At 52.3% G+C, this 11,383-nt stretch overlaps 4 protein-coding genes across 4 annotated transcripts; 3 read left to right on the top strand and 1 right to left on the bottom strand.

Annotated features, from left to right (window-relative positions):
• Nucleotides 1–519: 519 nt before the first annotated feature.
• On the bottom strand, nt 520–1,968 carry ASPACDRAFT_22535 (putative mitochondrial carrier protein; the record flags this gene model as incomplete). The annotated part of the gene is made up of 2 exons (XM_020199126.1): nt 520–1,667; nt 1,734–1,968. 2 exons carry the CDS (start codon nt 1,966–1,968, stop codon nt 520–522), a joined length of 1,383 nt encoding a protein of 460 aa, XP_020059894.1.
• Nucleotides 1,969–2,506: 538 nt separating this feature from the next.
• On the top strand, nt 2,507–4,201 carry ASPACDRAFT_21772 (putative F-box protein (Pof7); the record flags this gene model as incomplete). Its single annotated transcript, XM_020199059.1, has 2 exons — nt 2,507–2,887; nt 2,951–4,201. 2 exons carry the CDS (start codon nt 2,507–2,509, stop codon nt 4,199–4,201), a joined length of 1,632 nt encoding a protein of 543 aa, XP_020059893.1.
• A 357-nt stretch (nt 4,202–4,558) lies between these two features.
• On the top strand, nt 4,559–7,469 carry ASPACDRAFT_111374 (putative ATP-dependent RNA helicase (Hrh1)). Its single transcript, XM_020195550.1, has 2 exons — nt 4,559–6,990; nt 7,092–7,469. The coding sequence occupies exons 1-2, from the start codon at nt 4,776–4,778 to the stop codon at nt 7,178–7,180; spliced, it is 2,304 nt and encodes a 767-aa protein (XP_020059892.1). The 5' UTR covers nt 4,559–4,775; the 3' UTR covers nt 7,181–7,469.
• Nucleotides 7,470–8,694: 1,225 nt separating this feature from the next.
• Nucleotides 8,695–11,019, top strand: ASPACDRAFT_75102 (uncharacterized protein). The gene has a single exon (XM_020204367.1). The coding sequence runs from the start codon at nt 8,757–8,759 to the stop codon at nt 10,566–10,568; it is 1,812 nt and encodes a 603-aa protein (XP_020059891.1). The 5' UTR covers nt 8,695–8,756; the 3' UTR covers nt 10,569–11,019.
• The last annotated feature ends 364 nt before the right edge of the window (nt 11,020–11,383 follow it).

Here is an 11,383-nt window from a genome sequence, read left to right as displayed (position 1 = left end):
ATCTTCGCCTAATTCAGTCACTGTGACATCAAACAATTCTGAATATATATACTCGGCTCCATAGCCATCGCACAAGGATTCGTATAGACATATAGAGGGGGGGATTTTTCTGGGTCGCTCTATCGGATATATGATGTTGTACATGAAATCAGAAAACCGTGTTGTACCCAACACAAAAACACGGGCCCACCCTTTTTCAGCGCCATGCGAAAATGAAAGACAAAGAAGTATGAAACCAGATGTAGCAACATTTCGAACAAAAGATTAAAGAGGGCAAGAAATGTGTCTATGGTTCAGGCTCAATGCAAGAATCACCGAAAGACAAAATGACCATAAAGGTGGACGGAAAGGAAGTGTAGAGAGCAGAGATGGTATCTGTATCTGTAATCGTTTACCGAGTTCATCAGACAAGGGTGTGTTGCACCAGGGTTGGCTGACTATCGACAAGCACTTTGAGTGTATTCAGGGGATATTGTCACTTTGTCGTTGCGTTGCGCAGGATGAGGATCTTCGGTGTTGCTATTCTGAAGAGGCGACTTCATCTGCAGACCGAGTCCGAGACTCGTTCACGTTTCGTGCCATCTTCTTTCCAAGCTCGTAGGATGAGATCATAATCGCGCAGGCGGGGGCGACTTTGAGGCAGCGTGCAACCCAGCCACGGAATAGTCCCGCCATGCCTTCTTCACGGAAAATGTGCATCAGGAATTTCGGCAGGGGTAGTTGTTCAGGGTGGGATGTCCCCTTGGCACTGTCTCCAAGGGCGCTCGACGCTTCGTCGCCCATGTGTCGGAATACTTGTTGTCGTGTCTTGCCCACGTCAAACGGGGTAGTCACGAAAGCTGCAAGAGAGCCAGAGGACGCTCCTGCAATGAAGCTATCAAGAAATGTCGGAGTGTCGAGGTCGTGTGGTGTTTGGTGGGTGGAGAATGAGATATCGTGTGGAAGGCGGTTCATGTAAGCCTTCTTGCGCGCCTCGATGAAGTAGCTCTTGACCTCTTCGTAACCCCACCAATATAAGCCGGAGAAAGGTACATCTCGCCACATGGTAAGAGTCAACCCTCTCCAGAGCGAGCTGTAGCCGTTCGCTTGGACCATCTGGTGTAACCCCTCAAGGGTCGCCTTGAAATGCCCTGCCCCTGTACCTGGAGTAGCTTGCAATCGCGTCCGAAACATCTCGATAGGACTAATCGCAGATGCAGCGGCCGTCCTTGCGACCGAACCTGCGACCAGTGGAGCGTATGCGACGGGGACAAGAGCTTTGATAGGGCTTCTGTCATCGGCTCGCAGCCAGTCGTAGCCAGCAAAGTAGATAATATTTGCCGGGATCCCCATCATCAGTGTGGGACTGAGCCCACGCCAGAGTGTCAAGACTCCTTCGTTTCGGGCGATCTTTCGTAGTCCATCCAAGGTCGAGGTGAACGTTCTGCGCTGAGTCTCTTCCACTGCGCACTCCGTCATGGATGCAGCGCCTATGTTACCGGCACCAGGCCCAGCGACACACATCTGCGCATTCTGACCAATCCAAAAGACTTCCCGGCAGCAAGCAGTAACCCCGAGGTCTGAAGGGACATTTTTCAGCGAGTGTGTAGTGTGGGAGGCGAATGGGGACGTGTTCTTGACTGAGGATTGGGCTTGCAAGCGGACTCGGACGACATCAAGAGGAGTGGCTGCATGAAAGAGTTAGCATTCATCTCAGAATCTGACAGAATGATGATGGGCTCGAGGTGGCGTACCTAGCAGAGCTGTGAGAACGCTGCCGGTTGTGGCTGAAATCATCTTTTGAGTGATTGATACATCGTCGTGGATAGGTTTGGCGTCCAGAGCCGGGGCAGCCCCTGTTCCAGAAGTAGTCGCCATTGTTGAGGTTTCAACTGATTGCCATGACTCTGTCGAGCCCCCTTGTAAGTTAATCAAGTCGTTAGAGCGATATCGGTCTCCCGGCGCAAGCTCAGTTCGAATATCGGACATTCATTCAACGCGCTGGAGATTGGGAGAATATGAGGGATCCTCTTGGCTGGTAATGATTCAGTCGGTCTGCACTTCGAATTCGCGTTGCCGACTGAAATCTCTGAGATGACGCGGGTGTGCAAGCAGCAAGGTAGGTAGGTATGAGTCGAGGATCTGCAATAGACGTAAGAGGGGAGAAACAAATGCGTCAGAGAAAAAGAACGCTCGGGTCGTCGGCGGTCGGCGGTGGCGGCTGGGCCAGACAATAACAGGTTAAGGCCCGGAGATAATATTGATAAGCATTTCCTCCGTCCCTCCCCCTACTCTTCTACTCATACCTACCTACCTTTTCGACCTCACATCTGATCATCAGTCGATCGCTGCAACTAATACAATGGATGTCTGAAAGTTCTCACTCTGTGAATCCATCAAACTCGGTGTCTGTCTCCGGCCCCCTCCAAATTCCAGCCTATTGATTCTCTAGCCGGTTCCGCAAGTCCCGCGCTCAGCCGCTTATCGGTCTGGGGATCCGTTTGCCGAACTTGTCACAACTGTGAGAATGGAGGACAACGCCGAACTCGAGTCTTTTCGACGCCAGTGGCGCGAGGAAGTTGCACAAAAGACGAAACATACAAGGCTTACTCCTGCACAGCCAAGATCGTCCAAGCCTTCAACAGCGCCGCCAAGTCAATTTCCACCTACCCGCCATGAGGCATCACAGCATGAGGAGGAGCACGAAGGGGCTGCCTCGATTGATCACAGTGAAATTGTTCACGGAATGGGTCAACTGAGTGTGCATCCCTCGGACGAAGATGCTTTTCATCCTCCAACTTCTAGACATGAACCCAGGTCGGCTCTAGAGCATTTTGAGCGAGCGGTTGAGAAGGAGGCAGAGGGGAAATTAGGAGACAGTGTACAGCACTACCGCAAAGCATACAGAGTATGTGTCACCCCAAGTGCTTGAAAATCTGTCATGATTGCTGACTTTGGGCTCCCTCCATAGTTGGACTCCGCGGTCGACAAGACATACCGTAACAAGTATTTCGCCACGGCGTGGAAGAAACCTACACAGGCTCCTACAACGGGCGCTACGGCTGGCAAGTCAACCGATCAACAGACCCAAGAGGAGACGCCCGTCTTACCGACACCTGAGCTCATCGCATCTTTCGCTCATCTCCCGATCCCTCAAGCGGAACCGCTGATCGAGAATACTCCACCTCCACCATGTCCTATTTCTCACGTTCCATCGGAGGTTCTAGTCGAGATACTGAGGCATGTGGCACTGATGGATCCGGCGGCCCTTTGCCGAATGGCACTGGTCTGCAAGCGCTTTGCTTACCACTTTGCGCATGAGCAGCATATCTGGAGGCGACTCTGTCAGGGCTCGGAGTTCGGTTTCAAATCTATGCACTATTCATTTGCTTGCGACATTCACGGTAACCCGGAGCATACGCTAGGAACACGCTACACGCCTTTCCCTCGGTCGATGCCTGTTCAGATTCCCGAACCTCTGTCTTCGTGGAGTGAGGTCTTCCAAGTGTTTCCCCGGGTCCGGTACACGGGTATCTACATTAGCACTGTCAACTACACTCGGCCAGGTGCTGCTGCTGCGTACCAGAATGTCTCATGGAATAGTCCGATTCATATTGTCACGTACTACCGATACCTTCGTTTCTATTCGGACGGCTCCGTGGTCTATTTACTTACTACAGTGGAACCCCGCGAGGTGGTCCCTCACATTAGCAGAGAGAACGTCAAGGTCGCCCGAGCGACGACACAGAAACAACACCCTCGCCACACCTCAGATGCCACTGTAAGCGCCGAATCCACGGATGCCATTCCTCATGTCGCGCTGGAAGCGTTGAGACACGCCTACCGCGGTCGGTGGCGCTTGGCCAAGCCCGTTGCCGACTCTGACTCATCGTCGGAAGACGCGCAGAATGAGTTGCCCACTGCATACGAGTCGTTGCCTGACAAGGCCGCCGCATCCCCATCAGATCCTCGGGACCTTATCATTGAAACCGAAGGCGTCGGTCCGAAGTACATGTATCTCTTGCAACTATCGCTCCGGTCAACCCCGGCAGCCAAGTCGAAACAGCCCAACGTCTCACCGCCGAATCCATCGAAGAACACGAAGCTGGCTTGGAAGGGATATTGGAGCTACAACAAACTCACCGACGACTGGGCTGAGTTTGGTCTCAAGAATGATCGCTCATTTGTCTTCCGGCGCGTTCGTGGATGGGGCTTGGACTGAACAGAAAAACGATTGAATGGGTTTTGATTAACGATGTTATTCGACAAGATATATGCTGGCCACCTAGATCCTTCCTAGATATATATAAACCATTATTAAAGTCACGAGCTTAGAGAACAGCATAACGCGTTCCATGAAGCAACAATGAGAGTAAAAGAAAAAAAAAAAACAAAGATACGAACGCATCCTCGATACATAAACCTCAGTAAAAGTCATCACATATTAAGTTCAGACTGTCCTATACACACGAACAAAACTCCTTGGCCCGACTAAAACCACCGTACGTTTTGCTTATCAGCCCAAGTCCAGCCGTCCTCACCGCCAAGGGAGCTTATCGATAAGGGGCCGACCGCCGCGGCCCCCCAGCAAAAAAATTTCGGGGAAAGTTTTGGGAGGAACGCTTCTCTCCTCCGCTCGGAAGTCCGCAAGAACAACAAAGCCGTCGCAATTCACACGGCATGGGGATTTGGTTTGCGATTATAATATAACCGCCATCTATCGATCTTCTACTCTCTCCAGACGATCTCTCTATACATATAATTGCGACATCTTTTTGGGGGGATCGAAACGCAAAATGCCCGAACGGGTCCGCACCGTCTTCGACGACGAGGACAACGCCATCCCCGTCAGCAAAGTCTCTCCCCCGAATACGAAGCCTCAGGTAAAAGAAGCGCAATCGCCTTCGGGACCTGCCCGCACGAAACGGAAGGATTCCGATTCTGGGTTTGATGCGGTGGAGGATGGATTGAAGAAGCAGAAGAAGCAGAAGAACAAGAAGCGGAAGGTCGATGGCAGGGGTACGGGGGTGAAGGACGAGCCGAACGGCGTGGTGGTGGACGCAGATGCAGATGCAGAGAAAGCAGCGCTACGGACGAAGGCTAAGAAGGAGCACGCCGGAAAGGAGGAAGTAAAGCCCGAGGACAGTGGAAAGCCACGACTACACCATCGCAACAACAACAGCACGATAACGAAATCGAAACCCGGATCGACCAAGAACCACACGTTCGGTCCGCTGCGCGAGAAGGCGCAGGCGCTCTACCAGCTGCGCAAGAACCTGCCGATTTTCCCCCACGCGGACGAGATCCGCGGCCACCTGCGCCGGAACGATGTAATGCTGCTGATCGGAGAGACCGGTAGCGGAAAGAGTACGCAGATCCCGCAGTTTCTGGTCACGGAGAAGTGGTGTCGGCCGGTGAAGGCGATGGTTGCGGAGGTTGCCGGGGGCGGGGCGGTGGAGAAGGTGAAGGAGGTGCAGGTGGGCGGATGCATTGCCATCACGCAGCCGAGAAGGGTCGCTGCGATCTCGTTGGCGCGACGTGTCGCGGATGAGATGGGCACGCCGTTGGGGAATTCCTCCCCGGCGAGTCGGGTCGGGTACTCCGTGCGGTTTGACACGTCGACGTCACCGAGTACGCAGGTCAAGTTCCTAACGGAGGGGATGCTGCTCCAGGAGATGCTGCATGACCCCTGGTTGACCAAGTATAGTGCCATTGTGGTGGATGAGGTGCACGAGCGCGGTATCAATGTGGATCAGGTGCTGGGGTTCTTGAGGAATATGGTATCGGGCAAGCTGGAGGGCCGCGGAGGAGTGCCCTTGAAGGTCGTGGTAATGAGTGCTACGGTTGATATGGAGACCCTCACGGGCTTTTTCCAGGAAGGGTTGCAGGCCCGACGTGCTATTGAAGGGGCTACGGAGGAAAGCAAGGTGGCAGACAGCCCATCCGAAGACAAAAAAGAGGACCAAGGCATCGCCGCGTGCCATATCAAGGGTCGTCAATTTCCAGTGAAGGTCATCTACTCGCCAGAGCCTGTCCATGATTTTATCGACGCAGCGCTCAAGGTGATCTTCAACATTCATTACAGAGAGCCTCTGCCGGGTGACATCCTCGTTTTCTTGACAGGACAGGAGACGGTGGAAGCCCTTGAGAATCTCGTGAATGAGTATGCAGTCGGAATGGACCCTGCCCTCCCGAAAATCCAAGTCCTGCCACTCTTCGCAGCCCTGCCCCAAGCGGCCCAGCAACGAGTCTTCCTTCCGGCGCCGCCTCGAACCCGCAAGATCATTTTGGCCACAAACATTGCCGAAACCTCCGTCACGGTGTCTGGCGTGCGGCATGTGGTTGATTGTGGTAAGGCGAAGGTCAAGCAATTCCGCTCGCGTCTTGGGTTGGATTCCCTGTTAGTGAAGCCGATTTCCAAGTCGGCAGCGATTCAGCGAAAGGGTCGTGCCGGTCGTGAAGCGCCCGGCTCGTGCTACCGACTCTACACAGAGAAGGATTACCTGGACTTGGATGAAACCAACACTCCGGAGATCCTCCGTTGTGATTTGAGTCAAGCGTTGCTCAACATGAAGGCTCGCGGCGTCGACGACATTATGGGATTTCCATTCCTGACGCGACCGCCACGAGAGGCTTTGGAGAAGGCGTTGTTGCAGCTGCTGAGCATTGATGCCTTGGAAGAGACCGGCAAGATTAGCCCGATCGGGAAGCACATTGCCAAGCTCCCTCTCACGCCCACACTGGGTCGAGTGCTGCTGGCCGCTTCTGAGTTTGGGACGGATTGTCTGCTAGATGTCATCGATATCATATCATGTCTCAGTGTTGAGAATATCTTTCTAAATACGACCTCGGAGGAAAAGAAAGAGGAGGCGGAGGTTGCGCGACGGGATCTGTATCGGAGGGAAGGCGATCATCTCACCATGATGGCTACAGTGCAAGCTTACGCTGCCGAGAATACGGATCGGAAAGCATGGGCTGAGAGACATCTCGTCTCCCACCGGGCCATGCAGTCTGTTATGGTATGTCTCCTCTCGTGTGATTAGTGATGCGTCCCGGGTATAGAATGTCCACTAACCATCACGCCTGCCACAGGATGTTCGCAAACAACTTACCGCGCAGTGCCGACAAGCCAAGCTTCTCCCCAACGACACGCGGGGCTCTTCTACCACCAATGGCTCCTCCTCCCCGATGTTCATTCTGAAGAGTTTCCTTCGAGGATTCGCTACGAACACGGCGCGCCTCGTACCGGATGGCAGCTATCGTACGGTGGTGGGGAACCAGACAGTGGCGATCCACCCGTCGAGTGTGTTGTTTGGCAAAAAGGTGGAGGCGATCCTGTACAACGAGTTTGTTTTTACGAACCGTAGTTACGCGCGTGGGGTGAGCGCCGTGCAGATGGATTGGGTCGGAGAAGCGTTGTCTGGGTAGGATTTTTTTGGTACTCAGTAGACTATGTCTGCTTGCTTTTCCTGGTCTGCAGCCCCCCCCCCCCCCCCCCCCCCCCAGCCCCTGTAAATAGATAGATGGGTTGCAGCTTTCGATAGACCGACCTATTATACCCACCTTTTCCAGACTACTGAAGTCGAATTTGCGTAGAAAGTGGGGTGGGACTTGGCTGCCCCTTGACAGTCAGTCAGCTCTCGCCTTGAACCATGCAGGGAAGATCAAGAATGACATGTCATTGAGATCAGAGGGCAGAGACAGCGGGTGTGGGATGATCAGCACTGGGCTGATCCTTGGTCGAGAAGGAGGGGGAGGGTGACAGGCGAATCTGAAGCGAACGCAGAGAAACATGATTGCCTGAGAGTAATTTTGGAGTAAATTGGCGACGATTTGAGGACAGATATCGAGGGAGATGAAGATGCGATGGCGGACGTCCGTCGATCATCCGGTTCAGCCAAAATGAGGCCAATAGTCGAGAGTAGGGTAGATGCATAGGCCGCATTCGACCACAATAGTATTAACACTATCTTGGATTGAGGAACTCTTTTCATGTATGTACTCCGTACAGTATTCCGTACCATAGTTGTGGATGCGATAAGGAAGTTAATGATTGTCTCTTTGTTTGATTGATTACCAGTTGACAGACAGCTGAGCTTGGAGACTGGAACAAGTCGTGCCTTCTCTATTGGGTCTGGTGACATGCAATCATCATCCGTTTCTTCTTCGTCTTTCGTCTTCTTCCTTCTGCTGCTTCGTCTTCCCTGTTCACTTTCCTGCTTTCTTTCCTTCTTTCATCCTTCCTTCCCTTTTTTTTTTTCTTCCATCTATTGTTCATTGTTGGATTATGCCACTGGCGGGGACGAGAAAGAGATCTGTCTCGGGTGGATGTCGGAGGAAAACTCCACGCCATAACCTTCATTCTTATCTCATATACATTCACCTAACCTAACCTAACCTAATCCCACGTCATCCGTAATTCATCATCAGCCCCAACCCCAACAATACACCGCTATCGGACTGATCATCTCTCATCTCCTGTTTCTTTTTTTCCCTCCCCGTCTAGAAACTTTCTACCCCGTTTCAGATTCCACTCTTGCGACCGGCTTTTATTTTTCCATATTCTTATATACCTGACAACCTCAGTTTTGTTGCGTCCTCCTCATTTACTCATACTTCCTGAGAATTCTCCTTCGAGCCCCCTCTGTTTGTTCGTCACGCGGGGAAGATCTGCCGCGATCGATAAAGTACCATCTTATCTCTCCTTCCCCCACGTACTCCGTACTGTACGGAGTATCCGCCTCCTCTTTGACTCAACTACACTGCACTGCCAACTCATGGCTTTTCGTTTACCTCCCCAAGTTCCCCGCCGTCGTCCCTCATATTCGCATTCCCTACCGTCTCCAGCTCTTGATATCCCTTCTCCTCTTTCGCAGCTACCGGAGCACGAATCGACAGAATGGGTGCTCTTCTCTCCAACTCAACAACCCTCCAGTATCGCCCGCACCCATACTACATCCACTGATCGCACGCCACGAACATATGCCCGCTTGAGTGATTTTGGCTCTTTTGGCACGGCAACGCGATCGGCCGTTGGCCCGGAAAGTGAGGCGGAAGAAGACGCCCTCGATGAGCCCCTGGACGATGACGGCACCGAGCTAGATAGTCTAGATGATGGGCTTCATGCCTTTCGGGCGCCATCATTAGTACACGACGACCCCGGGGCACCTGTCACACTGCCCGCTCATGACGGACTAGGTAGCTTCCAAGCCTCCAGCGAGACAGTACAACATCAATTGTGGCAACACGAGCAATTCAACCCTCATCGAAGACCCGACTTGCAGCCACGGCGGCGTTCAAGCGTACAACGTCAGCTAGACTCGATCACACGCGACGAAGAAGCAGATGTGGAGCGGGAGCGATGGCAACGTATTGAGAGATGGCGGATGGAACAAAGTCGGGCACTATTGAACGAGATTGAGAAGGCCACTCGAAGACGGCGTGATAGCCGTGCTAGTGGGCCCAGTGGACAAGCTGAACAACCGATTTCGCCTGCCGAGTCTTTGGAGGTGTCTCAGACACCTGCCTCTTCTTCGACAGCAGAACAAGAAACTGACAACGATGAATCTCTATGGAAACGCATCACCCGCAAGGTAATTCAAGATCTGATCGGGATCGATGATTCCTTGCTTTCTGTCCTTTTCGGGGAGTCGTTACCGTGTACCGAAGACGCAGAGATGCACACATCAGCGCGGTCGAATAGTGAGTTCGACTTCAATGAGGCGATAAACCAGGAGCTGGATTCCGCGTCGGACCAAAGCCCGCCATGGAAGAACAAGCTCCTGCAGCGCATTGCGCGCGAATTGGGTATACTTGTCCACCAGCTCTGTGAGCATCCTGGTGCATTCACAACCTATCTCAACCTATCCCATGATATCCCCAATCAATATGCTGGCATTCCCCTTGAACGCCTCCCCGAAGAAGACAATCGGTTATCTGCTTCAGCTGAGCCTGCGACTATGATTGAGTCAACGAACAATGCGGAATCAACCTTGTCGCCTCAGTTCACTCCCACTTTACAGGTCCCTGATAGCCGAGAGCACGCGGCTCTATGGGGTATTGAAGACGATGACGATTTGGTCCGTGGTAGCAGCGGCTCGGCAGGCGATCCATCGTCTGAATCGGCACGTATTCATCAGGAAAGGGAATATTGGGAGCGGGAGTTAGACGTGTCGGTGGTCTTCCGCTACCTACGTAATCGCTTCAGCCAGAGACCTAATACTACCGACTCGATCCATAACACATCGCACCGTCCTACGCAGGATGCCTCTCGCCGCGCCGCAATTATCCGTCAACATCATCCTCTTGTTGCGCGCGCACACGCTCGCTCCCAAGCACAGATCCGACGCCAGTCCCAATACTCTTCCCATCATTCAGGACCAACCGGGGTCTCGTCGCCCGTCCTCCGCCAACGATTCCGTCGACCTAGCTCCAGCTGTGCAAGTCAAAGCGCAAAGATGTCTGCTATCTCCAGCCGTCGGACAATGACGGGCTCCAGTCGAAACTACTGGGATATTGGAGGGAGCATTGACAGCGGAAGTGCGGTTGCACCCGTCGCAGCTGGGGTTGGAGCTTGGGGAGACGTGTGATCGGGCCCCTGAGTGTGTAGTTTCTGAGTTGCACATCACATAATGCATGCTGGCCATCGAACGTATTACTATTATTGTCTCATACCGGGAGTCTTGGCTACTATTCTTGGGTTTTCACATATCAGCACAATTTTCTGGGCTATTGTCGTCTCAGTCACGAGTACATATCTAGCAGTTTTTCTTGTTGGGATCATCTCATCTATTATTCCAATTTTATCATTATCATCACCATCAGCGATTTTCTAGGGAGGGGATAGAGGCAACTCATTAAATCATCAACGGCGAAGTCGGCAGGTCCATACTACCTAGGGTGTGATATTGTTCGTGGATGGTCGCAACAGGGGCACAATCTAGCGGGCGTCTAGGTTCATGGGGGATAGAAACCATATGTGTCAATCGTACGAAGACAGAGCATTCCAACGAGGCTCATTGTCTCACTATCTGGTTTCCGATGAAATGCATTTATTATTCGGAGTCTCCGAAAATGTTGCCAATAATTAACCTGACAATGTGGCTCGCAGAAGTACATCGCTTAGGTATCGTTATGGGAACCGCGGCTATCTCTCTCTGAATGAGGGTATATTTCGACTAGAAACAGTAATCATCACACATGTGATACTTCCAGCACTGAATACTACTATATCGCCTGTTAACAATTCTAAGATGGAGATGTTTTGGTTCTACAACAGTTGGATCAATATGTCCGTCCCCGCATCGAACCACATGATTTTATATATACGGGAGATCCGAGATCCTCTTGATCGTGGTCGAAAGCTGCAACTATGATTTAGAAGTACCAGACAGGACCATCAACT

This window comes from Aspergillus aculeatus (assembly GCF_001890905.1).
Source record: "Aspergillus aculeatus ATCC 16872 unplaced genomic scaffold ASPACscaffold_2, whole genome shotgun sequence".
Classification (NCBI taxonomy): domain Eukaryota; kingdom Fungi; phylum Ascomycota; class Eurotiomycetes; order Eurotiales; family Aspergillaceae; genus Aspergillus; species Aspergillus aculeatus.
This window is presented reverse-complemented; position numbering and strand designations above follow the sequence as displayed.

Bases quoted from the DNA above. Each gene is read 5' to 3' on its own strand.
- ASPACDRAFT_111374 (XM_020195550.1), top strand. From the start codon at position 4,776: ATGCCCGAACGGGTCCGCACCGTCTTCGACGACGAGGACAACGCCATC. The intron at 6,991-7,091 runs CTGTTATGGTAT...CAAACAACTTAC, and splicing joins CTCCCACCGGGCCATGCAGT to CGCGCAGTGCCGACAAGCCA.
- ASPACDRAFT_75102 (XM_020204367.1), top strand. From the start codon at position 8,757: ATGGCTTTTCGTTTACCTCCCCAAGTTCCCCGCCGTCGTCCCTCATAT.